The following is a 27,589-nucleotide window of genomic DNA, read 5'->3' on the forward strand; positions in this document are numbered from 1 at the left end:
AACCGTCTAACAGCGGTCATTCTTACACTTCTGCTGCACCTTTCATTTCTGCTCCTTGAGGCAACTTTGGTTGGAAAAACGGGGCAAAGGGTGGAAAAACTGCAGCTTGTATTGGTAAAGGTCACCACATTTGCAAGCAAAATCAGATGCAAAAATGAATTTGGGCATGGCTTCCCAAAGGTTTTGCCAGCAGATCAGTAAAGTGCATATGCAAATGAGGTCTCTCCTTCCAGACTATTGCAAAGCGGCTGCTTCTTTCAGCTTCCATGGGCCGGAAGGTGGGAGCTGATTTCCCTTCTTCCGGGGTGTGTGCGTGTGCGTGTGCGTGTGCGCATTTAGACAGAACTGGGACAGGCAGCCCTGTCTGCCCCCATGGTGGTGGCGTTGGCAGCATCGGTACTACTGTTGGGAGACTCATATACTTCAGAAGGAAACGGAAGTGGTTGACAGACTATTCAGTGCTTATGCAGGCAAAATGCAGTGATTGGGGGGGGGGGTTGGCCCTTGGGTTCCTGGGCCCTCCTGGGCACCCTCCCAAATTGTCCTGTGCAATTGAAAGTAAATGTGCTCCTCTTAGAAGCTTGCAGTAGTGGAGATTTGTTTTCTTAAATATTTATGTATTTGTGTACAGTATTTAGCTTTTTATACCACCTGATTAGTGTAGAGCCCTATTTTGGGTGGTTAACCGTCGATAAAGCTCAAACAAAGAGTGACCTGTAAATCAAACAACAAGAACAACCACCAAAAGAATATTAAAATAAAAATGAAGCAAATCAGCTCCAGCATCTCCTTCCTGGGGAAGGAATGGCAGAACCGGCCCTTGTCCTCTCCAGGCAGCACGCGGGGCGGCTGTAATGCCTGCATGGATGGTGGAAATGTTAGCTTCGTTAACCTGGGAGGTGCCACATTGAGAGGATTCCTGTCCATGCTTTGTCTTTCTTCCGTCAAAAGCACCGGGGTCCCATTTAAAAATGTCTCGGATGATTCTTGCCCAGCGATGGGCCACCTCAAGAGCCTTTGGGGCAGCTGACAGCCGTTCTTCCGCGGTACCCGTCGAGGGGCACCGAGGCCACTGACGGGGTGTGGAGTTGTCCCGTCTTTTCCGAACTCACCAAAGACCCTTTCGGTGTTCACCAAAGACCCGGGTTCTTAGGCTTGCTTTGGTTCTGCAAACCTCTGCCTACCGCCTCTTCCATGACTTCCCAGAAGCCCATCTCTCCGTGTAAATGGGGGGCTGGCTTGGACTTTTCTGGGGCTCCATCCATTTCTTCCCACCTTACATTTCTTGCATTCTCTGCTGCTCCTTCAGGAGTCACAGATTTTCTGGGGAAAAAAATACTTTAAATCCTGGTGAGAAGGCTACATTAGAGCCCTTGCAATCTGCTGGAAGACTACAGTATTTGACACCCCGCGCAGAGAGCTTGCTTCTTCTCCCTCTCCCAGCCACTCAGCCACTCTTCCTGTGAATCATCTAATCAGCCCAAAGCCTCCAAATGACTAGAATTTGGGGCAGGGAATACTTTCGGCCTCACGGCTGCCTCCAGCCAGTCCCCTGTTGCATCGAGGTGTCTGATATCCATTTGACCCCGGCTGAATGGCTTGTTTCATCAGCCTCACCTTCTTCTGCAACTGCTCTCCACAATCCTAGCGGAACTGAACAGAGAGGTGGCAGGAACGAGGATCAGCCTTCTCGGGGACTCTTGATAAGAAAAACACAACAAAAACAGCCTCTTTTTGCTTTTGTGAAAAGAAACCAGGGTGCAGCAGCTCCGGATTCCCTGCCAAGGCTCTGTGGCCCACAAGTCACCAGATGTGATGAATGGACCTCCTTTTGTCTCGGCTGTGCCTTTCCCCCCCACTGCTGAATTTCCTCCTGACAAAACACAAAAGCAGCCTTTGGGTGGGGAATCCGTCTTCCGCAGGAATGCATTCTAATGCGGCTGAAGTGCATTTCTTGACGTAGAGAACCATCTGCCCTCAAACCAAATGCTGGGACATGGGAAGGCTTTTGTAATTCTGAACATTTTTTTTCCATTGAAGTAGCCCGGTTTGTCTTTTTCAGCCTCCAGAATAAAAAAGCAAAACAAACATAGGTGTTGTCGTCTCTTATAGACGGACAGATTTGTGTCCGTGTGGGCGACCGTGAGCCGGAACGACACTTCCTCAAATGGGCATCGATGTGAAGCCACTTTCCTCACTTCTTACGGTGTACACCTGCGGTTTAAAACTGTGTGTCCTGGGCACCATTTTAAAGGCCCGTCAGGCTCCAGCTGGACTAGAGGGCCTTTCCTCTTCCCCAAGTTTTACTGGTCCTGCAGGTGGCTAGAGGGCAACAGCCGAGGACCGTGATGGCAGGGGCAGGGGTGTTGTGGGCAGACAAGGAGGCCCACTCACCTGCCGCTGCCAACGTGTGCGCCCTGGCCCCTGCTGCCCCGCACCCTGATGCCAAGCACGCCCCCAGGAGGGGAGGACCTTGAGACCACCTCAGGGGATGGAAGTACCAACACCCGGAGATTTAGGGCCAGGAATACAAACCACGGAGGATGGAGACATTTTTCTCACAGGGGCTGAACCCAGAGGGGACAATACAAAACCCAGCGGTGGACCTCTCCTCTTGACCCCTCTCTAGCTTAGAATTGCAGGTTTTGAATGTAGGACAAGCAAGCCTGGCAGGGAAGGATGGGCAGTCTGCCCCACGGGTGGTGAAAATGGAATTCAATGGAGAAAGCTGAGGCCAGAGCACTATCCCAACTACTTTGCCACTGGCCGGCTCGCGTTCTTGCCCAGGAGGGCGTGGGGGCAGCCAGTTGCTGGTTTTGCCACATTAAAACAAGGGTCTGATGGGACTGGTTTTGCTCCAATTATCAAATGATCCACAGTAAAAAGGTATAATCCCAACCATGGATTGTAATCCATGAACATTCACATAGAAAGAGTAGTCAAATCCTAGACTAATGGAGTTGGAAGGGGCCTCAAAGGCCATCGAGTCTGACCCCCTGCTCGAGGCAGGGATCCACATCCAAGTAGATCAAACAGAAGGTTTTCTCTTGAACGCCTCCAGCGTTGGAGCGCTCACCACCTCCCCCTGACGTCATGGGTTCCATTGATGCACTACTCTAAAAGTTAGGAAGTTTTTCCTGATATTCAATCAAAATCTGGCTTTTTGCAACTTGTGTCCATTGTTGCATGCCCAGCTCTCTAGGCTGATCAAGAACAGATCCTGCCCCTCTTCTGTAGGACAGCCTTTCTATTATTTGAAAAGTGCTAGCATATCTCCCCTCCGTCTTCTTTTCTGAAGGCTAAACCTGCTGAGTTCTTTCCTGCCCCCGATCCTCCTTGTTGCCCTCCTTTGAACTTGCTCCAATTTCTTGGCATCCTTAATGTGGACACAGCACTCAAGGTGAGGCCTAACCTGTGCCAAATGGAGGCGAACTAGTACCTCACGGGATTTGGAGGCTATACTTCTGTTAAGGTAGCCTAAAAGAGCATTGGCCTTTTTTGCAGCCCCATCCCACGGTTGGCTCATATTCAGTTCGAATCCATTAGCCTGAAAGGTGGCACAATACTTTTTTTTGTTACATTGGTATGCAGTGCAAAAGAACTGGGCGAATCCAGACAATTTTATTCGTCATTCGTCATGCGGCTTGGGTGTCCAGCGTAGACAAACATGTGATCAGCAGAGTAGGAGCTTTTATATGACTTAGCACGATCTCAAATGTGATGTTTTTCTGTTAAGACCGGTCGCGCACATTTAGCTGAGTCTTCTGTTATTGAGGAATCAAGTACCCTAAGGCCCTGTAATAGGCCTGCGCATTAGTGAGCCATAGAGGCGCACCACATTTGAACCAGAGTCTGTTGTTAACCAGGGAACCGTCCTGCCAGCTGGGAAAACTGATGATGATGCTGTTAATGCATGTGAGGCAAGAGATTGTTTAAAGCTCTGTCCTCCATTTAGACAGTTGTGTATATGATAGACCGGGATAAATCTAATGGTTAAAACCATCATGTCAATGGGATTTTGCTCAACCAATTCTTATTAACCACCGTTAATATTTAAAGAAACATTTAAGCCTGTAATGGCCAGAATCCTAGCAGAATTTTACTTCCATGTAAGTGAAATCATATAGAGTGTGCATCCAGGCCAACCAAGGCGCTGGTAGGATGCTTGCTTGACTGAACACATAGTCACATGACTGGCTGGCATCTCATCAATTAGCCGCCATTTGCCACCAGGACTTGCATGGGTCGCATCCTCTGGAGTGAAACCCCAAGAGGATGTTGGCTGGCATGAACAAGGCCACTCATTCAAGAATCTTCTTTAAAAAACAAACAGACATGAAAGCAATAAAATGAATGACATCCTGCATTTTTTTTAAAAAAAGACTCCCTTTCTGTGTCAGTTGTTTAATTGAGTTACTAAAAGCTTGCCTAGGAAAAAAAAACGCCTTTGCCTGCCTGCCAAAAAGAAAGCAGGAAGGGGGCCAGCCGGGATTCGCTTAAATAAGTCTCAATGATATTTAAGCAGTCCACTCTAGAGGGGATTAACGCTAGGAAGTGCCTATTTGAAGCATAAATGCAATAAGTCTGTTTATAGTTAGAAATGTCTTAACCGTGCCGTCTCCAGAGTTGTCAGGAGCGCCAGCTCAGCGGGCACTCGCCGTTTGCTCTACCTAATCTGTAAGGATGTTGGCAAGTCTTTGGGCCTGAGGCTGAATCTTTGATACCAAGCCCCAAGCAAGTCCAAATCTCTATTAAAAGCAAGCTTCCTCCCCGCCCCCCGCCCCCAAAAATGGAAGAGGTAGGTGGCGTCCGAGTTAAGTCGTTGGGGGAGAAAAAACCCAAGTCAAGACCGAATTGAGTCCCAGATGCGACTCTCAAGTCCAGCTTGACAGCCAGTCCCACGACTTGAGCCCCCCCCCAGTCCGTGCCAGTGGGCACCTTGCTCCTGAACCCCCAACCCAGTTGTTGGGTTCTAAGGGGAAAACAGTCTCTCCAGCTATGGCACCAGTGGCACCAGTTCCCCCAGTTTGGCTCAATGCTCCCTTGTCTCGCCACGGCCACTGTGCCAGCCTCATCTCATCCCGAGGGTTTAAAACAGACTGTTTCAACCTTGGGATCAGGTTGTAAGCCTTTCTTTCTTTCTTTCTTTCTTTCCTGATAGCAAGTAAAATTTTATTTTAAAATAAAACACTACAAAAGAGACAAAATAGGAAACACCAAACCACCAGCCACTACAAACAGACAAAAAAAAACCCACTACTAACTAAGACAAACCCTCCCCCCTTTTGGGTTAGAGATTCCAACATTGTCTGGATCTTGGATTACTCCAGTTGGTTTCCTGTAGGCACTGAGTACATAGAATACCAAATTTTGCCCTGAACTCCTATCTTTTTCTGGGCCCAAAAAATATTAACTTCCAGCTCTGTTTTATATAGTCTCTTGGTTGTTCCTGCAACGCTTCTGAAAGTGTGTCTAGTTCTGCTACGTCCCATATCTTCTTTAGCAACTCCTCTGTCGTTGGTATTTCTTCACTTTTCCATTTCCGGGCCCAGAGTAGCCTGGCTGCTGTGTGTACATGATTAGACAGTCTTTTATTTTCTTATCAATAATTTCCGGCATGATATTCAGTAATGCTATTTCAGGTTTGATATTTTATTTTTGTTGACTAATTTCTTTCACTGTTTCCCACACCTGTGTCCAATATCTTTTGACTTTTTCGCATGACCACCACATATGATAATAAGTACCTGTATTTTTTTTTTACACTTCCAACCAACATTGCTGTTACTCTCTGATACTTTTGCCAATTTTACAGGTGTATAAATGCCATCTATAAAACATTTTGAGGATATTTTCCCTACGGTTTACTGGTTTAATCATCTTATGACACTCTTTCCACATCTTTGTCCAATCATCAATATCAATATTATGTCCAAAGTTACTTGCCCATTTTACCATCATCTCCTTTACTTTCTCGTCCTCCAAGTCATACTCCAATATGTACATTTATTATTTTCTCATCAGTACATATCCACAGTTTGTCCACTTGAACTTTGCCCTCGAGGAAACCCACTATTTTATCTTTTTTAGATCTCGATTCTAGTTTCAACATTGACCACCAATTGGAGGCTACACCCAATTCCTCTAGCTCTTGCTTATCCTTTATATTCTGTTCTTTACTAATCAGTTCTTTATATGTGATTAATGCTCCTTTCTGGTTCAGCACGCTGTAAGCCTTTCAAATACCGTCCCAGCAGATGCAGCCTGTCTTTCCAAGGGCGGGGGACGGGGATGGGGGATTTAGTTATCTCCACACAACCCCACCGCCCCCCCCACCAGAAGCTGCCACCACCACCATCATCAAGGCTGCTGACCTTTACTGAGTCCCTCCCCATCCCCTCCTGTTTAATCTCCCTCTCGGCCTGCCTCGAAAATGCAGAGGGAAGCATCTGCTTGCATTGTGGGCTCTTGTAGAACGGCCGGCTGTTTGCTGCCGCAGAGAAGGGCTCCCAATGGGATGGCGTGTTATCCTCATTTGTTCCGTGAGTCAGCTGGAATCTGTGGGGCTTAACTGGACAAGCGTCTGGAAAGGGGGCAGCCGATCCGCTCTGCAACTGGGCAGCGAGCGCCGGGAGAGTGAAAAACAAACTTGTCCTAAGGCTGAGTGGCGCTCCCTCCTCAACACATTTTCTTGCCAAGCTTTGGAGAAACTTGTAATGGTTTCCTTTCTAAAAAAGCAGAGCCAGCAGCCGGTTCTTCTGCAAGAGCTGATGCTGAGGGCTTTGGAAAAGAACAATAAGGACTACACACCACAGTGTTCCAAAAGGTGCCCCCCCACATTCAGCAGATACCAATTGTTATGTGTTGTTATCCGCAATCCAATCACTTCGCTATGAATGGCAACCCTATGAATGAGTGGCATTCAAAAGGCCCTGTCATTAACAGCCCTGCCCAGTTCTTGCAAACTCAAAAGCTGTGGCTTCCTTTATTGGGTCAGGCCATCTCACGTTGGGTCTTCCTCTTTTCCCGTTGCCTTTCCCCTTTCCCAGCATGATGGTCTTTTCCAGAGAATCCTGCCTTCTCAGGATGTGCCCACTTGAGGGCAGCCTCAGTTTAGTCATTTTTGCTTCTAGATAGAATTCAGGCTTGGTTTGATCTAGAATTTTCTTTTTCTGGTAATTCAAGCATCATTATGGCTATCCTCATAGGCCACATTTCAAAGAAATGGGGATTTCCCTCTTTCTTTAACTATCTTGCTTTCACACCAGTACATAAGAATCAAGAGTACCTGATTTATTTATTTATTCATTTGTTCGTTCATTCATGCTACTTAAGAATAATTTCAAGTTCCTTCATAACTGCCTGTCCAAGTCTCAGTCTCCTGATTTCTTGGCCACACCCCTCTGTTTTTATTTATTTATTTATTTATTTATTTATTTATTTATTTATTCATTCATTCATTCATTCTGTCTGTCTGTCTGTCTGTCTGTCTGTCTATCTGTCTGTCTGTCTGTCTATCTATCTATCTATCTATCTATCTATCTATCTATCTATCTATCTATCTATCTATCTATCTATCTATCTATCTATCTATCTATCTATCTATCTATCTATCTATCTATCTATCTATCTTATATGGATTAACGAACCATTCTTGGCCCTGAAGGCCATCGGGTCCAACCCCTTGCTCGAGGCAGGAATCCGAATCGAAGTAGGTCTTCCGGGTGGTGGTGTTAAGTTTTTCTTGAAGGCCTCCAGTGTTGCAGCGCTTGCTTGCTCCAGAAACGAGGTGGTCCACACCTCCCAAGGAAAGAAGAATAGCAAAACGTGTCATCACATCCATTCCAACTTGGGGGGGGGCTTTTTTCAGAGTTTCCTAGTTAGAGAATACTCAGAAGTGGTTTATCGTCCTCTTCTTCTGAGGGGGGTGCCTCAGGACCGTGCAGCTTGCCCACGGCTACCCAGGCTGTCTGTTCTCCCAAGAGGCACAATGGGGTGTCAGATCCGAAACTCCTGCCTCTGCACCCAACTCACTGAGCTATCTAGCCATCTGCAGTCCAGGGGCAACGTTGGACAGGGCCGAGAGGACACCGGGGGGGGGGGGAGAGAACGTTGTCTTGCACCAGCGCCCCAGGGCTGTCACCGGCTCCTCTGCCTGGGCAGCTGAGAGGCCCAGGGCTGGCCACCTGCAGGCTGCTGGGAAGTTCAGAAGAGGGTGCGCATAGCAATGGTCCCACACAAGATGCCTGATGGACGTCTCCAGTCCCTTCTTTTGGCATCCCCACATCTGCCGCAGTGGGTCCGTTTTCAGAGAGATGCAGCCGGAGTGCCCTTGCCATGTTCTGGCTGGTTTTCTTTTCCTGCCTGGAGGTGCCTCCCTCCTTCTGTTTCTGGCAGACCCCCCCCGCCACCCAACGGGGCCCCGCCAGACATCCCCAAAGGAGCCTGCCGGAGTGGCCTCCTTCTGCTGGAGGAGGAGAAAGGTGCTCCTCGCCAGGGGGACTCTTGGTGCATGGCAAGCCTCTCCAAGGAGGGAGGGTGGAGAGCTCAAAGAGGTGGCAGGGGTCCCTGTGCCACGCGGTTCCTCAGAGGTAAAAAAGCCCAGCTTTCATCTGAGCCCAAACACCAAGAGATGCCACACAGCAACCGGGGCCTCCACCATCAGCAGGGGAGACACGGAGACAAGGTAAGCTGGCAGGTTCTGCCCCAGCAGCCTGCCAGCGATTTCACCTTTATTGTTGTTCTTTAGTCGTTAAGTCGTGTCCGACTCTTCGTGACCCCACGGACCAGAGCACACCAGGCCCTCCTGTCTTCCACTGCATCCCGGATTTTGGTCAAATTCATGTTGGTCACTTTGATGACCCTGTCCAGCCATCCCGTCCACTGTCGTCCCCTTCTCCTCTTGCCCTCACACTTTCCCAACATCAAGGTCTTTTCCAGGGAGTCTTTTCTTCTCATGAGATGGCCAAAGTACTGGAGCCTCAGCTTCAGGATCTGTCCTTCCAGTGAGCACTCAGGGTTGATTTCCTTCAGAACGGATAGGTTTGTTCTCCTTGCAGTCCAGGGGACTCTCAAGAGGCTCCTCCAGCACCACAATTCAAAAGCATCAATTCTTCAGCGGTCAGCCTTCTTTATGGTCCAGCTCTCACTTCCATACATCACTACAGGAAAAACCATAGCTTTGACTATTCGGACTTTTGTTGGCAAGGTGATGTCTCTGCTTTTTAAGATGTTGTCAAGGTTTCTTATCGCTTTCCTTGCAAGAAGCATTTCACTTTTAACCACCGTCATCTCTTTTCTCCACAGGAGAAAAAAGGCCAGGAGGTCCAGAAAGGCCCCGAGGTGGAGATCGCCAAGCTGGACAAATTGCTGAATCTGGTGAGAGAGCCGGCAGCCAAAAGCAGCAAGTAAGGAAGGGGGGGAGACCCTCCCTCCCTGATGTGCCCCCTCTCTGCCCCGCCACCCATGTGGCCAGGAAGACCCAGGCTCCGGGAACAGGCACCCCATTGTTCGGGCCAGGGCCCTGCATGAACAGCTGCGCCAGCGCCTTTTCATTCCGAGACAAAGAGGGCTTTGTGTGTTTTTGGTTTTGCATTCACAAATTAAAAAGCTGAGGACGGACAGCACCCGAATGGGCGCAGCTTCATACTGGGAGAAGTGGCGTTTTGTTTGTCCATAGGTGGTGTGTGTGTCTTTGTGTGCGCAGTGACACAATGCTGACAAGAGGATTGTGAAGAAAAGGCCACAGGGTAAAGCCAGCTACCCCGTCTCTGAGCGTGGAGTGAATGATTTGGACTACAATACCCATAAATCCTTTTGCAAAGGAGCGATGGTTATGGTGGTCCAAAACATCTCAAGGGCTACGTGCCCACAGATCAAGGTGAGAAACCGTCGACTTCCCAGGTGTGTTTGGCTTCTGCTTCTTAGCCTCAGCCAACACGGAGAATTGAGAAGGGATTATGGGAGTTGTAGTCTCAAAACACCTGGAAAGCCGATTGTACTGCCACCTTCATGTTTGGTTCTGCAGGGCCCCTCTTGTTCCCCTCCCACTCATCAAGGGTCCGGACCGAAGGCAGATGTACTGACACCTAAGCCCACATTTTCACAACATTCCTGTGTATCCAGAGGTCACAGTGAAAGGACTGACGACCCATTACAGTCTGTCATTAAAAGGGCCTTGATGTTCTCTGTGGGAAGACCTACATACTTGGCCGAGCAGCCATACTTGCAAAGGAAGGCTGTGTTTACCTTCCGGGGACCAATCACAGAAGAGCAAAGCAAACCCACAGGGACGGATTTGCAGGGAGCTCCTGGGGCAACAGATGCTTCCAGCCACTGAGGAATTCCTTCTTTTAATCACGGGCTGTGTCTGACGTATAGTTTGGCCCTAATAATGCAGTCAGGAAGACTCAGGAAGACTCTGGGACATAGACAAGTTAATGTGTTTTAAAAAAACAAAAACCAGAAATACATACCAAGCTGTGGGAAGACGGAGCATCTTCTTCGGAGGAACCGTCTGAAACGAAACCAGGCATTTCCCCTCACCCTGTTCTCCTTTCCATCCTCCTCCGCACCCCTCCACGGGGCATACTGCCCTATTCCCAGGTGCCCCTCCTCCCCACATCCTGCAACTGCTAATGCCAAGGCTTCTGGGCAGCGCTGGCACAGATCTGTCTCACTCTGTTCATCCTCATACGTGATAGCAGAGCAGAGCTGCCCTCTCAGATTAAAGTCCATCCTGAAAAGAATCCCTCGTTCAAGAATGCTGAAGTCGGGGGGGGGGGGCTGGCTGTCCTGGGCCTTTCCTCCCTTGCCACCACCACCACCCCATTGAGCCTCTCCATCCCTCGCCCTGGGTCTCCGCTGAGAAACAAGAGCCCGGGAGCCTGTGGGCCAACCTCCAGTTCCATTGGGGGCCAAAGAAACCAGTCCAGAGCACGAGGGAGGCTTTGATTACAAACAGAGGGCAATGTTTTATTAGTCCAGTAAAATCGCAGTCCAGAAGGGATATGTAGCAGCCAGTGGTGAGTCATTAGCAACAAGACCAGAATAAGCGGTGGGGCTCCCTAGCAGTGCAAGGGGGGGTCAGGAGTTCCCTGGATCCCCCCCCAGCACTCAGCCTCCCCACCACCGCCTTCTCGCTGTGGCTTCACCGCTTCCCTGACCCTGGCTACACCTCTGCCTGCCTGTTGGAAGGTCTTTGGCCGGTTCACCTGCCTGCCTCGCCCCAGTTGCCCGGGAGCTCTTGGCTTGAGTTTGGGAGGGGGGGGAAGCAGCCTCACAGCCTCTGCTCTGCCTGACGTGGGGGGGGGGCAATCCTCCCATCCTGGTCCCTCTCTCTCTCCCCATTTCCAGCTCCAGCCATACAGCCTCCCCCTCCCCCTTTTCCTGCAGAAAAGCCCCCCCCCTCCTGGACTGTCACAGTGTGGGTGGTGACCTCTAGCATTCGAAACCAAACAGGGGAGGGGAGGAGGATGGATGGATGGAGGCTTCCCTCAAAGATGGTCACGGGCCTCTGAAAGCCCACCGTGGCGCTGGGAGGGAAGGCGGCCAAGCCCAGAAGTCGTCGGCCCGTCCTGAGCAGTGGCTCACGGCGGACGGCAGCCTCCATGAGATCGTGGGAGAAAGGGATCCGGTTGGAGAGCTTGGGAACATTTGGAGGCATGGACTACAACTCCCCAAATCCCCCAGGCTTGCTGGGAATTCCGGGAGCGCTCATCCAAAAATGCAGCCGTCTTTTCCAAGCTCGGGCAGATGTTTGTTTCAGCTTCTCTAACACGGGCGCCTCTGTTTTGGCAAGGGGGGACCCCAAAAGGCGCAGCCCCCCATCTCCCGAAAGGCCAAAGGGCAACCTCGGCCAGCCCGACACCCCACCCAGCCCGACTCCCTCTGCCACACGAATAGCCCTGGCCAGGCAGGCCTTTGCAGCCAAGCTGGGGTGGGACACAGGCCTGCCCCCCCGCCCGGGGGGGCTCAGCCGGTGTCCAGCCTGAACTAGACCCTGCGCTCGGAGATCCCAGACTCAACCATGGGAACATCAGCAAAGCGGCCGCTGCTGCCTTGCGGGACTTTCCCCCAACTTGGAAACAGTGCTCGGTTCTGTCGTGCTCAGATTTTTGCGGTTTCCCCCTCGCGTTTCTTCTGCAGCAGAGAGATCTGCTTTGCCCGGTCCCTGCATGACCCTAGCCGTGGTGGCAGAGCTGTGGGCACAGGGAACCGAGTCACCCTTCCTGCCCACTCTCCTCCCTGCCCTCTCCCTTTCTCTCGCCCACTTCTCCACCCACCTGCCATTTTTTCCCCCACCTGACTTTGGTTGGCCGTTGCCAGCTGGCCCCGAGGGCCGTGGGGCCTCCTTCCCCTCCCCTGACGGCCTGCCCCCAGCTCCCTTCCCCAGCCCCAGGATCCCGGGAGGTGGAAACGGGATGCTCCGGAAGGGGTGCCGAAAGGACACAACGAGGGTACCCCAGAGGCTACCCCTCAGGGGGATAAAAGCCCTCAAGGGCCTGGCAGGGTTGGGACGCCACCGGTCCCGGCATCGGAGGCAGCTTCGACTCATCTCTCTGGACAAGGGGTGCTGCCCCCCACCCGCCAAGCCTCCCGCTCGGTCCGTGCCTGGTCGTCTCCCGTGAGGCTTCCGACCCCCATCGCCTCACACGGCTCCACTCCTTTTCTGCCACGGGGCAGACTTAAGGCCCCTGAAGACGGAGAGGCCAGCGTGGGGCCCGCTTATAAGGGCAGCAAGGAAGTCTCTCAACGAGACCTCGGCCCACCCAAGGGTTTCTAGAAACCTGGGCCGTGAAACAGCGTGTTCCAGAAGAGGCCACGTCCTGGGCCTTCTCCATGGCAGGGCTAGCCACCACCTTGACAGGGCCAGTCTCCGGGTTTGGCAGAGCCACCACTGAGGCGGCCACGGCACGGCCATCCAACAGGCCAGGAGATGAAAGCCGGCTCGTCTCTCTGTCCCGTCTCCGTCGGCCGCTTAGGGGGGTGGGGGGCTCCTTGCCCCATGGGAGGGAGAGCCCTCCCCTCGTCTTCGGGCCAGGACGGTGGGCCACTCATCTCTGCTCACAGCAACCAGCCCTTTGCCAAAGGGGCTCAGCCACCACGTGGCTGGTGTGGGGGAGCTTCTAGCAGCTCTGCTGACCAAACTGGACGGCTGGACAGAGGGCCAGCTTGCACGACGTCCTCCAGACTTGAGGGGTCAAGCCTGGAGCAGATACTTCTCCTCATTTCCCCGTTCGTCGGTCTCCGAGGAAGGGCTCTGGTCTGGGCAAGCAGGCGTCCGGCAGGCCTTGCAGAGGATGAGGAAGAGGAGGAGGAGGAGGAAGGCAATGACACCGTTAAAGACAATCGCCACAACGGCCCCAGCGGAGAGACCTGCCCCCATCGTGGGTCCCCGGGTGGGTGTGGGGGGGAGGAAGGCTGCTGTCAGGACCCGGAGAAGAGAAGCAACTGGGGGGGGGGCAACCCTGCCAATTAGGTGGGCCCTGGTTGCGGGGGGGGGGGGAGTCTTCCAGAAGCAGCTCGCAGCCTCCCCACTGCTCCCTTCTGGTCTCTCAGAGCCTAAGACAGAAGGCGGCCCATCTGCGTGGTCTCATGCAAAGGTCCGGCATTCCTGCCTTATCTCGGTCAAACGCCATCAGTGGGCGGGTGGTCTCCTTCCCATCTGTCCATGTCATCACCAAACAGAAACGTACAGCATCACTATTCCCGAGCACAAAAAGTCCCACGGCCTGGCACGAGGAAGAGAGGGACAGAGTGTCCTTCTTGACGCGAAGGCCGAAGAAGGCGATGAGAGAGAACAAGATCCACCAACCGGGGCGCTGGCTGGTCCGCTGACCCTCGGTCTTCAGATTGGGGGGGGGGGGAGAGAGAGAGAGACAGGCCGAGGCAGCTTCCTCGACTCGCTTCACCTTCGGCTCTCCCGGTCTGTGGCTGCAAAACCGAAAAACAAGAAGGCACTTAGCAGGGCGAGAAGAAGCAGCTTCCACTGCAAAGCAAATGCGTTCTTGCAAATCCACTCTTTTTGTGCCGTCGCCAAAATTCTCTCTCCTATGAAGTCAGGAAGAAGCAAGCCGTAATCTCGCAAGGACAGCTTCTTTTTGGATTTCCTATGTCTTCCCTCCCCCCCCCCCCGGCCCTACACAACAACAACCACTCAGTTACGCATTCATTAACTTCAGGTCCTGCTTTCCTCTTAAAAACTGGAACAGGGTGGCTCACAACAAGCAGACTTAAAGGTCTTAGATACATGTACACCTATTAAAATGCAACAGAATTAAAGGCAGGTTAATAGAAAAGTACAACACCCACCCCTTAAAAGCCCCTTTCTGAGCGACCAGTAAACTGCCCCCCCAACCCGGGTGAATAAAAAGAATAATCCACCCTTTACTGGAAGGAAGGAGAACAGGAGAAGAGGGAAGCAGCCAGCCTAGGCATTTCAGAGCCTGGGAGCAGCTAAGGAGAAACGTCTCTCCCTCACCATAACCCGGCACATTTGAGCCCTTCGGTTGAGGTCTGCTGCCTTCCCCTCCAAGCATCAAAAGCAAGTGACCCACATGCAGGGAGGAGATGATGAAGTCCGGCCGCTCCTGTTTGGCTTTTCCCCAACATTGCCCATTCTGGATAGTTCACGCAAACCCCCAAGTGTGTCCTCCCAAACTGGGTGAGTTACTTTTTTTAATGCAAGTTGCTAGATCTCATGGTTGAGAGCAGGCCAGATGTCTCTTCTAAGTGCTCAGAACTGGAGGTGAAGAGAGCTGTTGTTGTTGTTTGGACTACGATTCCTAGAATTCCCCGAGAAGCAAAAGTCCATAAACCTCTACTCAGAACCCCAAAGAAAGACTCAGCTCAGAGTCAGGGGTGGGTTTGCAAGTCCCCTTTCTGTGCCCTTCCTCAACCCCCCTCCAGCAGAACCCACAGTTTGTTTCCCAATGGGAGGTTCAGCTACAACCGCAGCATCTTGTTATGCTTCTCAGGATAGCTGGAATTTGCAATCCTCCAGAAATGAGACTAAGCAATGGGCTCAAGTGGAGAAGGGCTGACAACCCCCCCTTCCTGCCCCAAATGAAGAAGGTCTTCGCGGCCAAGCCGCGCGGCCTCAGATGACACTTCTGGGAAGGAGCAGCATCACCGGGCATGCATGGCCGTCTCCCGGGAAATTTCGCCTCAACGATGTGGAGCAGAGCCGGTCTCTCCAGGACAAACGGTGCTCGACAATCGGGGCCTTTGTCCTCGTCCAGTCCACAGGAACCAAACTCTGAAAGGTGCTCAGTCCCTGCTCTCCGGTCCAGCGCTCGTTCAAGAGACCACACATGCCTTTGAGGGACACACGCTATGGAAACTCCGGAGAGTTTCTCGGGCTTCGCAGAACGGCTGGACTGGAAAGGCTTTTTCAGGCCCATCCGGAACGCGGGAAACGCCGACTTTTGAAGGCTCCGAGTCTCATCAACGGGCATGTTTTCGGAAAGGCTGCTTTGCCCCCCCGTGGACATCCAGCCCAAACGTTGCCGCTTTAAAACCCACCTGGAAGTGACGGGATGGCTGAGCTTCCCAGCGCTCCTCGGAGGTGTTATGATCTTTTGCAGGGAGCTGAAAAACGAAGCCCTTGGCAGGGAACTGAAACAAGGGGGGGGGGGGCGGAAGGCAGAGGGAGACACGTGGCTCGTGGATGCTCAAGGAATGCAAGAGCCACGCAAGGGGGGGGACCAGCCTCCCCTGCGCCTCTAGGATCCCGACCTCCCTGTCCTATGAGCAGAGGGCAAGCTGGCCCTAGAGAGCCATTTGTGGGGTGCAGGTGTACCCACGGGAGAGCAGAAAGTGGCCTCTGTGGCCAGTAACCTAGAGGCTCCCGAATCAAGCAGGAGCCTAGAAACGGATGGGGGAAAGCCTGGCAAGGTCCCTTTTGCCCTCCAAAGTATCTGGATCAGGGCCAGCCGGATGGCTAACTTGGGGGGGGGGGGGGTTGAGACTTTTCAGTCCAAAACAGAAACTTTTTCCCAGCTGTCCACAGAGAAGCCTCTCCCAAGCTTTTTGTCTTTCACCTTTCACTGATCCACTTTCAGCCCTTCCGTCGGACGCCACGGAAGGGCTTTTCCATCTCCAGGCTTTTCGGTCTCTCTCTTTATTCCCCAGCCCTGCCTGGCTCAGTGTCTTACACTAACCAGCCTTTTAAAAAGAAAAGCCGCGGGCATGGCTGGGTGCTTGGAGAGCCGGGCAGACAGTGGCCACCTGCTTTTTGGGGGGGGGCAGGCTCAAAGGCCCTCCCCTCATTGAGCCCTCCCGGTCTCCCCTTCCAAAACCACGCAGGGGCCAAGGGAATGGCTTTGAGGGAAAGCAGAAGAGGGTCTGATGATGCTCGGAGGGACTCAGGAATCCGGGAGCGATGCCTCTGCTCCACCCGTGAGCTTAATCCCCTCATCGCTGAGCTTGAGCCCCTCACCCCACGGCAGCCCCTGTCCTCCTCTCCCACCCAAGGAGCAACCAAGCCCAAATCTGTTCAGCTTCTAAAATCAGGGGTGTTCGAAGGGCTAGCCTTTGAGCAGGGAGCGGGAATAGGGCAGACGGCAGAGTCATGCTCAGAGGTGCTCCGGAACCCCCTCTTGTGTGTGTGTGAGGGGGGGCCTCCTGCCCCAAGCCGGTTCCCTGGGCACTCAGGCCACCCCTCCTTTCGGGGAAAGGCAGCAGCTGCAGCTCCCCCGGGGCTGGTCCAGGAGAATAGACCCATTGCCCTGGGAGCCTCTGAGCAGACAAAGAGCTCTGGGTCACAAGAAGAGCTGCAGGAGATGACAAGCCTCTTAAATAAAATACATCCCCAATAGGAGAAGAGTGGTTGTGGTTCTCCAAACTTTTAAGGGTGTCACTCCCACCGTGCCCTGCCACCGCCTCTGCTGGCCAGGAAGGCTGGGAGTCGTAGTCCGACAGCACCCGGAGGGCCACCATCACCCAACTTAGCTTTCTATGGTTCCTTTCTAAAACTCAGGAGCCCGAGGCCCTAATTAATTCCAGACATCGCCTGGGAAAGGCCTTCTGCAGAAGCCTTTCTTTCCCCACCATCACACAAACAGAGGGGAGCGGGTTCCCTCTTCAGAGAAACCAGGGCTTCCTCCTGGTTCCTTTTGGGAGCTGGTCCTGCTCTTGGGTTCACCCTCAAGAGGGGAGGACAGCGTGGAAACTCCTCAGCCCGGTCCCCTGCAAGAAGGATTTCTTACACCACGATTGTGAAGCTACCAGGTCCCCTGTGAAAAAGAAATCGCCCAGCGCGGGCGGCAGAGACACCCGTGGCTGCCTCCCGCATTCGCTGCACCCGACCCCTTTGCTCTCACGGATGGACGCCTCGCCCAGCCCTCGCTCCGGCCTGGGGCTGCTGTGCCGAAACGTCAGACTCGGTTAGCCTCTCGAAGGACCTGGCTACCCGTGACCTTAAAAGCGCTCAAGGAGGCTCCAGGATCCAAGGAGGCCACGTCATGCACTGTTCAAAACGCCCTCGTCCTAACTGAACAAACCACGCGATTCCTCCTCATGGGACGAGCGAGCCACCTTTGCCGGCACTTCCCGAAAGGCTCCAGCTCCTCAAATCTCCGTGGAGAGTCTACAGCGCCTGTGATGGTGGCCTTGAGGAGAGACGTAAGATCAACGTGCTTTGCCAGTCTGCTTAGCTCAGTGGCTTAGGTCTTTGGCTCCAGAGCCAGAGTGCTGGGGGGGGGTTCAATTCCCTCCTGGGAGAAGAGCCAGCCTGGGTGGCCTTGGGCCAGCTGCACAGGAGCCCCAGGGCTCCCCCTAGAGGAAGGGAATGGGAAAACCACTTCTGAGCATCCTCTACCTGGAAAACCCTGAAAGGGACTGCCATAAGTCAGAATTGACCTGGCATACCACCATTATTATTATTATTATTATTATTATTATTATTATTATTATTATTATTATTATTATTATTATTATTATTATTATTATTATTATTATTATTATTATTATTATTATTAACCCATGAGCTCCGGAGGGGTCACAGGGGTGCCATGTCTGGACTGCTGTCAAGGATGCTACGTGCTGCCCCTCCTTGATGTAGCTGGAGAGAGGCCGTTCCCCTCCCTGCCTGAGGCGGTGGAGGATGCCCTCATCCTCGGCTGGAGGAGCCCGTCCAGCGACCCACCCGGGCACGAGGCGGTCCCTTGCCCTTTTACAAGGGGATGCAATAGCAAAAGGCACTGGAAATGTCCAGCCTGTCCCAGAGGGAGGTCTTGCTGCCTCGTGGGATGAGGACGCTGCCTTCCCCGCTGGAGCCGCCTCCCTGTCTTTTCACCGTCTCTCTCTTTCGACACAAAGCAGGAGGAAAAACGGTGGTTTCGGCTGAAAAACAACAGCGAGCAAATCTGGGCCAGGCGAAGCGCTCCCGTCACTTTGGAAAACATTTCCCTCTGTGAAAAGCAAGACTTCCCTTCCAGAACCAAACTTTTCCTGACAAACATACCCTTAATAGGCTTGCCGAGTCCAGAGGCTCTGAGCCAATTCAGACGTTTTATGACCAAACAAAACCCAAAACAAACCAAAACAAAAACCCAGTAATATCTCAGATTCATTACTGGAGCACAGCTGGGCATCTGTGACGGCCCGGCCCAGCCAGCAGGGCTGTGGCTGAGAAGCCCCCCAGCCCCCTCCCTCCCTCCCCCTTCCTCTTGCTGGCGCTCCTGTTAGCGGGCCACTTTCTGCTTGTCTCGTCCTGCAGGGGAGATTTCTCCCGTCGTTCAGCTGATGAAACACAAAGGACGACTGGACCCCCCCCCCAATAGGTTAGGACACCCGGAGCCAGGGAATCTGTTCTGCATGCCACTCTCCCGCACAAACTGAATGGGTCAGTTTGGAGACAAAACGAAGGGCAGCCAATGCCAAACTTCCAGACGGAAGGGAGAACCAAAAAGGTACACAGACAGATAGGCAAATGTCTGAGCGTGCGATCAGGCCCCGGGTTCAAGGGAGGAGCAAAGGGGGGAGAGAGAGAGAGGACGGCTTGCTCTGAAGGGCCCGTGGACAGTGGGTCTGTTGGTTCCGGCAAAAGGGGCGAAGTTGCTCTCCTCTCCCTGATCCGCCATGTCAAATGGACTCCAGCACTGACACCCGAAAGGCCGCCTGGCGCCGCTCTGTCTCCCCTCAACCGCCTCTGTGCCCAGATAAGATGGATTGAACTCTAAACTTCGCTCCTGCCCTTCCTAAGATGGACGAAGAGGCGCATCAAACTTCCCAGCTCTCCGTACATTTGTAGGCTTCTCTGGGGTAACATCTGAACTCCACACACACCCACACACCATCTCTAACCAGTATGAAGGGACTAGAGCAGAAAATCCTGAAGAGTGCGGAGACCACGTTCAAGATCATCGACACGGATCGTGTTACAGATGACAGCGCATGGATGTGAAAGCTGGAGAAAGCCAACCAATCACACACACACACACACACACACACACACACACACACACACACACACACACACACACACACACACACACACACACACACACACACACACACACACACACACACACACACACAGAGAGAGAGAGAGAGAGAGAGAGAGAGAGAGAGAGAGGAAGCAAAACCCAAATGGGGTGTCGGAGAGGAGCTTTACGGACCCCAGAAAGACAAAGGACTGGCTTCGAGATCAAACCGAGCCAGAACCCAAAAGGTACAATGACGAAACAGAGGCTTCTGTACGTTCGTCATGTTAGGGGAAGCCACGACTCCCTGGAAGAGACACTCCTGTTAGGAAAAGTGGAGGGCGGTAAGGAAAGAGATGCATGGACCCCAGAGAGGAACTCGGGGCCCGGAGTTGGCAAGAGGTGGGCAGGAGGGCACGGTGAAGGAGAGGACGTTCCACAGAGTTGCCCTACGTGGGACTTGACCTGGGGGCGCAAAACCACAGTGGCATCACCGCTCCATCTCCTTCCTCCCTGGCCCCCCTTCATCTCCTCCCCCCCAATCATAATAGGGGAAAAAATGTCATTTCAGAGAAGCCCGGACCCTGGCTGTGTCTGGAAATGACAAAGAGGACTGACGGGGGCCTTTGACAGACTTACAGGATTTGTTTGCTGATTTGTTTATGTAAAATATTTCTACCCTGCCTTTCTCCTTAAAAGGATCCAAGGCAGCTTACATCATTAAAGGGACAATCTTGAAATACTAAAAACAGTAAGCATGCCAATGTTTTGAAAGCATTAAACAAGTATTTTATAAAGACGGATGGATGAAATCCATATTAAAAGCACATTTAAAAGCAACAGAGCATTACAAGCTGTGCAAAATCTCGTCTAAGACTGGCAGTCCCGGAGGGAAAACCCATCTGAAGAGAGAGGTGTTATTTGCCTGCTTGCGGAAGGAAAGCCAAGATGGGGCCAGGCTGGCCTCCGGTGGGAGGGAGTTCCAGAGGCTCTGGGAGCAGCCACAGAGAAGAAGGCCCTCTCTTTGGTGTCCCCATCAGACATACCTATGAAGGTGGCAGGACCAAGAAGAAGACCTCGCCTGATGATCTTAACACCTGAGCCAGCTCCTAATGGGAAATATGGTCTCTGATAGATGGGGCCCAGGCCATTTAGGGCTTTATAGGTTAGAACCACCACTTTGAAGGTGTTTGTATGCACAGGTATGCGCGTTGACACGCCCAAGAGATGGAGGTGTTAGGAAGCTCTCCCACACAAGCCTTGCGCAACCCCTCCCAATCATTCCATGGGAGTGTGGGTTCATGCAAAGGGAATATCCGGACAGATTGTGCTGGAAGTGATTTAGTTTAGGAGGAAAGACCTTGGCATCTTGCCTGCATCAACAGGCAGGGCTCCCCTAAGAATCCAGGGTGTGGCCTCCTTACGGCATGGACGTGATCTGGAACTCCCCAGGGCAGAGAGAAGGGAAGCGAGAGCGAGTTCTGCCAAGCCGGGACGACCTCAAGATGTAGATGCATGCTCTGTGGGTGCCAGGAACAGTCTGGGGACAGAGAAGGGAGCTCAGCACCAGCCCGGTGGCGACTGTTGAGAGTTCTTGGAACTTTATTTATTTATTTTATTTATTTATTTATTTAATTTATATGCCGCCCACACTACCCAAAGGTCTCTGGGCGGAACTTGTGTAAGTTCCACTAAAAATGCACAGTGGAAGGCCAGCTACTTCAGCTAGAAGTAGGTAGGGAAGTCCCCTTGAACTGACCACAGCAACACGGAACAAAATCACTGTCTGAAATGTTAAAACCTGCGTCGCCAGAGAGAATCCCCATACAGATCTTCAAAGTGTGTCACAGAGTAATTGGAAGGGGCCCCGAAGGCCATCAAGTCCAACCCCCCTGCTCAAGGCAGGAGTCTAAACTAAAGCAGATCAGACAGAGGGGTGTCCAGTTTCCTCTTGAGTGCCTCCAGCATTAGGAGCACTCACCACCTCCTCCTGAAGTCATGGGTCCCATTGTTGTACTGCTCTAACACTTACGTTCCCCCCCCCCCAGCTATTTGGCCTAAATCGGGCTTCCTGCAGCTCGAGCCCACGGTTCCGTGTCCTGCACTCTGGGATGATCGAGAACCCGTCTCAGCTCTGTCGATGAGAGCAACATTTTGGGACTCCAGAAGTTCTGCCCTCCCCCCGCCCCCGTCAGGAGATGCACCCCAATATCCGGAGTCCCACGGCTCCCCCACTCTTGCTGGGCACGGGCTAGCATTACTTGGGGTGACCCACAGCTGAAGAAGGCAGAGCAGAGAGGCTGGATTCAAACCATTTCCCAAAGCCGTTCTCAACATTTGCGACCGTCAAAGGGAAGTCCTTCCTGGGCCTCCTGCCTGGGTTTTCTCCTGCCTGCTTGTGTTTTTTCTTTCAAAAACATGTTGTGCTGCGGGGCACCCTTGCAATGCGCACCATGTTCTGCCTGCACAACTCTTCTGGGAAGCAGACGCCTCCCTGTCTAGTTTACAGTTGTTTAAAAAGGGGATGTAAGTTAGCCGGTGGTTCGTTCGTTCACTCTGCCCAGGCGGCTTTGCCACCCGACCCAGAATGGGCGACGGCTCTCCGGAATCTCCAGCCGCAGGAAGACTGAATCTGGGGAGGGTGGGGTGGGGGGAACCCATGTATGGAAGGCAGGAACCCCACCCTCCCGGATCCAAGCCACTGCACGCCACGGCCAGCTCAGACACTGAAAACCACTTCTGTAAAAAGCGCACTTCTGACCGCCCCTCGGGGAAAGACACTACGAAGCACCCCCACCCACCCCATGACGGCCACAAAGAATAATGTGAATTCCACATTTACGGGACAGGAAAAACGCTACCCCACGACACCAAAGACCGGCAGGGGGAAAACTGTGGGCGCCCCCCAGGTCAGAAGCCAGCTTTCCATTCAGACACGGCCTTCTCCTCTTGGTGTCTTCTCCTCCCACCAGCGTCTGTGTGCCCCAGACGCCATCCCACAACCGCAGGTGGGCTGGGGAAGTGGGTGGGATCCTTTGCACCAGATGTGTGAAAAAGACCCACTGGCCACGGGGACCTTCGGTGGTGCGTGGCTGGTCAGCCTGCCCTGGTCGTTCCAAGGGCCTGGGCCAGCTTTTCACTTCCTCGGCCCATCACCGCCTCCTCCTCCTCCTCCTCCTTTGGAGAACTTAAGTGCCCCCCCTTCTTTCTTTCTCTCTCTCTCTCTCTCTCCTGGGGGTGGGGGAGACCCATGGCTTGAGGGGTATTTATTATTGGTATGCATTTATCTAGGGTACTTTTATAGCAACTTATTAGTGCACACCACCCTTCCGGGCAGGTTACATAAAAGCAGCGAGGAAAGTAAAACCTCAAACAGGGCTCAGAAACCGCAACGCGAGAGCAGGGCCTGAACTTGGATGGCACTGAGAAGAAGAAGAAGAACAGCTGGAGGGGGACCTGAAGAGGGGCAGGAAAAGAGGAGGCGAAGCAGCATCTTCCGCAGCATCCGGAGACCCCCCGGGATCTGGCCCTGCCCGTTAGAAAAGGGCCAGAGGCTGGAGGAAGAGGGTCTCTCTCTCTCCCCCCCCCCCGGGTGCCCCTGGGGCTGCCAGCCTTCCCGGAGGGGGGCGAGGGGGGGCGAGGGGGGGTCCTCCTCCTCCTCCTCCGGTCCAGGGCAAAGAGTCTCGCTCGCCCGCGCTTTCCACGATTTCCTCTCTGGGGAGCCCCCTTTCTTTCATTCGCCCACCCCCCACCCAAACTCCTCATCCCGGGGGGTGTGTGAAACGGACCGGCCCCCGCTGAGCAACGGGGCCAGGGCGGTTCTCGCTCCCCCCCCAAAAAAGTCAGCCTTTGGGGTGCCGCGTGAGTTTGATGGGGGGGGAAAGAGTTTGGAGGGGTGTGTGTGTGTTGAGGGGGGGGGGGAGAGAGAGACACACACACGTCCCTGGCATTCCTGGCGGGGCAGCCGCCCCCCCCCCCTCCGGGGCACAGACCAAAGGCCAAGTTCACCCAGAGGACCGTCTTGCCCCAAGGAAAGGCTGGAGGGGAGGGGAGGGGGGGATAAGGGGAGGGAGGGGTGCCTTTGGGGGGGGTCTCCTAACGGGGGGGGGAAGGGAGTGTGAGGAGGAGGAGGAAGGAGGGAGAGGGAGGGAGGGGCGGGGAAGGGAAGGGAAGGGCAGGCACCTGTCCTTCCTGGGGCTGCCGAAGCGCCCCGAGGCAGGGGAGCCTCCCGCTCCGGGGCCAGTCTACCCCTCCGCCCATCCCAGGGAGGGACCGCCTCGCTCGCTCGCTCGCTCGCCCGTCTCCCGTGCCCTCCTTTCCCCGCTCGAGCCCCGGCCCGACGGGCGTCCTCAGCCCCGCGGACCCTCCAGCCGGAGGCGCCTGGCCAGCGGCGCTCTGCACGCGCTCAGGGGCCCCCTCGACCTCCTCCCCGCCCTCCTCCCCCCCCCGCCGCCGCCGCCCTCCTTACCGGGAAGGGAGCCCCCGAGGACCGAGCCCGGCGCACGACCGCCGAGCCAGACGCGGGACCGCCCGCCCGCCTGCCCGCCGCCGCTCGGCCGAGGAGGAGGAGGAGGAGGAGCCCCGGGCCTGGCGGCGCCGCCCCCCCGACCCCATTGGCTGCGGGGAGCCGGGGGCGGGAGCTCATTGGCCCGGCCGCGCCAGGAGGCTCCGCCCACTCGGCTGGGCCGCCCGGGAGATGCCTTCCCCCCGGGGGGGGGGGGAGGTCGTGGGGATGCGCCTCGGAAGCGGGTCGGCGGCGTTCTCGGTGCCCGGAGGCGCCGGTTGGTCTGCCGGCTGGGAGGGTGAGGGGGGGTGGGAGGCCGTCGGAAGCGGAGCAAGGCGGGGACGTGTGAACGCGCAACCCCTGGGCTCGGGCCGAGCAGCGACGGCGGGGCGGGGGGGGGGGGTCCGGCCTGGCCACGGCTCGTCCGCATGCAGGACCCCCCCTCCACGAGGCCCGGGCGCGGAGGACGAGGCGGCCTTGCGGCGGACTGGAAAAGCGTGTCGCAGGCGCCGTGGGGACGGGAAGCGGGCCAGGGCCGGCGCCAAAACCCGGGGGCTCCGGAGCATGTGCAGAACGCCTTCCTCTCACCAAGCCGGTTGCAGAGGTTGAGCCGCCTCCGGCCCGAAAAGTTACTTGGGGGGGGGGGGAGACTGCGACACACACACAACTCCCCCCCCCTCGCAGGATCCCTCAGCCCCCCCCCCGGATGTAGTCCAAAAAGTAACTTCCCCGCCGCATCCCCGGTCCAGCCTGCCCAAGAAACCCTGCCGCCCCCCGGGCCCTCCTTTCGCGCGAGCAGGTCGGACGCGCTTCCGAGAGCGGCTCCCCCCCCCCCCGACGGGTCCCAAGTTTAGAGTAGACCGCCGCCCGCCCCCCCCCGCAACCGGCCTTGGGCGGCCCCTCCCGCACAGACAGAGCGCAGCGCACGAGGACCCCGGCTCTGGTGTGGCTGGAAAGCTCGCCCGGCGGGGTGGGGTTTCGAGGAGGGTTTTGCGCTCGGGCCCCGCGGGGGAACCTGATCAGCTTCAGGGGGGCACAGGGCACTTGGGTGGGCGCGCCACCCTGTAAATCACGAAAGGGGTGGAGGTGGGGAGGCTGGAGCCTTGGCACAACCTGAGAGGCCTCGGGCTCCCCCCTCCTTGCCGCCCACCCCTCTGCTGCCAGCCTCCTGGCCAGACAGGGAGGATCAGGGCCCTCGTCTGGGCTGCTCCCCCCCCCTTTTCTCCTGTGCGTAGCTCTGAAGGCTTGCCTGCCCCCTGAGGGGTGTGTGTGCATCCACTTGTGCAACTGCTCCCCCAAGGACAGCGAAACACACACTTGTTTTCTTTGGGGGGGGGGCTGCTCCTGGAAACTGGGTCCTGATCCCTTTCACCTGAGTTTGGTAAGAGAAATAAGACTCCTCCACCCAGCACAGGGCTTAGATCTGGGGAGACGTCAGGCCTAGGCATGAGTTCTTGGAGGGGGGGGGCATAAAAACACAGGATGTACCCGTGGTTTGGGTCCATTTAGACATGGAAAGCCCCCCCCCCCCGGTCTTGAAAGGACGTCTCGCTGAAAACGAGCCGTCCTCCGGAAATCGCTTGCATCCTTTTAAGAAACGTCTGTTGTGGAAATTAACCAGGTGCATGCGGTGAACGACGCAAAATATTTTTGGAAAGGGATAATAAAACCAAGCGTCTGAGAAGCTTCTCTGTCTAACATCAGTTCATGTGTTATTTTCGGTGGGCCTTCTGGAGGGAAGGGGGGGAACGGCGGGGTTCTTGTAGGAACTGGGGAGGGGGGAGACCAGGTCCAGTTAAAGCAGCAGGAATACAGGTTATGTGAGGACAGCGCTGTGTACCTGTGTTTATGCCTTGAGATCTAACCACCTTGCCAGCAAAGGCAAGCCAAGGAGGAGACGATGGTTACCTTCCAAGGATGCTCCGATCTCATTTTGGTTTCTAATTTCGAATAGAAGACACATTTCTGCCTGTGGTTGACGGGGCCGGTAATGCAGGAAGCGGTTATTTCAGCTGAAACAGCCGTTGCAAGAAAAACTCACAAACGTGAATGCAAGAAGGAAGTAAGGAGATGGCACCCTCCATTTTTGTGGATTCCCATCTTTTGAGGAGCATGCCTTGGCCACCCCTCGCTTTGCGTGCACGTGAGAAGGCCTACTCAAGGGGGGGGGCAGCTTCTGCTAAAGCACCAAAGAGGGGATTTGCCATCTTTCCTCTGTGCCGACAGAAAGGATCTGGTGGTTGTCTATAACCAATGGAGATCAAGCAAAGGGTTCATTAAAAACCAGCCCGAGAAGTGTTCCAACCGTGTTTACATGGGTGGGGGATGTTGAGCCAGCAAACAGTAAGATTTTTTTTCTGGTGCCTTAAAGGCTAACAAGATTTACTCATCAGAAGCTTGTATCGGCGACGGCTCCCTTGAAATATGTTGTGGCACTCAAAAGGGACATGCCAAATAAATCTTAGGGTGTGAGCAGACAGACCTGAACTGATTGAAGGCAATTTGATGTCTAGCTGCCAAATCGCTGTTGGCATTCACATTTGAGTATTTCATTGTCTTGGGCAGTCATCAGGACAAGAATCTTTACCGGACCTCAAATCCTACAGTTCATACAGGGATCAAAGGCCACTGATTCATTCTATCACTATTACCGTTTTCTCTATTTCTTTTTTCCAATTGACATAGCGCTAAACTGATATAGCATGTTGTGAAACTACAGTACTCATCTGATGTAGCACTGTACTGGAAAATCATAATTTAAAAAAGAATTGTTTGGAGACAAGGGGGTGAATAATAATAATCATTTTCTGTGGGTGATCACAGAACAAAGGAACACCTATTTATTTATTTGTTTATTTATTTATTTATTTATTTATTTATTTATTTATTTATTTATTTAATATCCCACCTATTTGGTCAATATGACCACTCTAATTGCCTTAGAGAGAGAACAAAGGAGTCAACAGCGGATGTTCGAGCCAGCGGAGCCTACTGGCAACGCCCTGAGAGCGTTTATTTTGTTGGGCCTTAAATATTGCCTCCTCTCAGAAGCCCAGCTGTAACACTCCCTGGACAAACTTGGATCAACCACTCAGCCCGGTCTACCTCTCAGGGTTATTGTGAGAAAAATGGCAGAGTGAGGGAAGCATGCCTTGACTTTTTGGGGGAGTAAGTAATCCAGTGATTCTGGACTGAGAGCACCAGATGTTGGAGGACTACAGCTATCCGATGCCCTAGCCAGCATTGCCAGGGCTTAGAGGTTCTGGGGGTTGCAGCCCAACCCACATCTATGGGGCCAAGTTTGTTTAAAATATTTTTATTCCACCTTTCTCCTTAAGGTGGCTCGGGAATCAGCAAACTGTTGAAAGAATTAGAACAGTCCCTTTACACCCCTAAGGAAATTCACTTGGCACCCCTTTCAGGCAAAAAAAAATCACCCCACCTTTTAAACAGTTTACATAGGGAGAGTGCTGTGCTTAAAACTTTGGAATTGAGTGTTTTGCTTTGTAATCGTCTGCTGGGCTAAATGCAGCAGACGTTTGTGGCTTTGAGGTCAGTGGGGCGATGAATCCATTCCAGGTTTTCTCCGGATTTTAAAGGTCCTCCTGAGTATATGAAAGGGGGGAGGGATAGTTTCAGCACCCTGGTTAGTTCCTCC

The 27,589-nt window shown here is 53.8% G+C and overlaps 2 protein-coding genes across 4 annotated transcripts in view; one reads left to right on the forward strand and one right to left on the reverse strand.

The window, feature by feature from the left end:
• DNAI1 (dynein axonemal intermediate chain 1) overlaps nucleotides 1-9,657 on the forward strand; it is a 161,074-nt gene extending 151,417 nt beyond the window's left edge. For 2 of the 3 annotated variants that reach the window (XM_078384177.1, XM_072993016.2), the window contains one exon: nucleotides 9,310-9,657. In XM_078384177.1, coding sequence (XP_078240303.1) covers nucleotides 9,310-9,614 — 305 coding nt within the window. In that variant the 3' untranslated portion in view covers nucleotides 9,615-9,657. Of the gene's footprint in view, nucleotides 1-9,306 lie in introns of all 3 variants that reach the window. The other variant, XM_072993017.2, reaches the window with a different exon arrangement.
• A 3,404-nt stretch (nucleotides 9,658-13,061) lies between these two features.
• Nucleotides 13,062-13,913, reverse strand: ENHO (energy homeostasis associated). The gene has a single exon (XM_078384178.1). It carries the CDS (start codon nucleotides 13,385-13,387, stop codon nucleotides 13,202-13,204), a length of 186 nt encoding a protein of 61 aa, XP_078240304.1. The 5' UTR covers nucleotides 13,388-13,913; the 3' UTR covers nucleotides 13,062-13,201.
• Nucleotides 13,914-27,589: the final 13,676 nt, after the last annotated feature.

Source organism: Pogona vitticeps, chromosome 2 (genome assembly GCF_051106095.1).
Source record: "Pogona vitticeps strain Pit_001003342236 chromosome 2, PviZW2.1, whole genome shotgun sequence".
NCBI classification, from domain to species: Eukaryota; Metazoa; Chordata; class Lepidosauria; order Squamata; family Agamidae; genus Pogona; species Pogona vitticeps.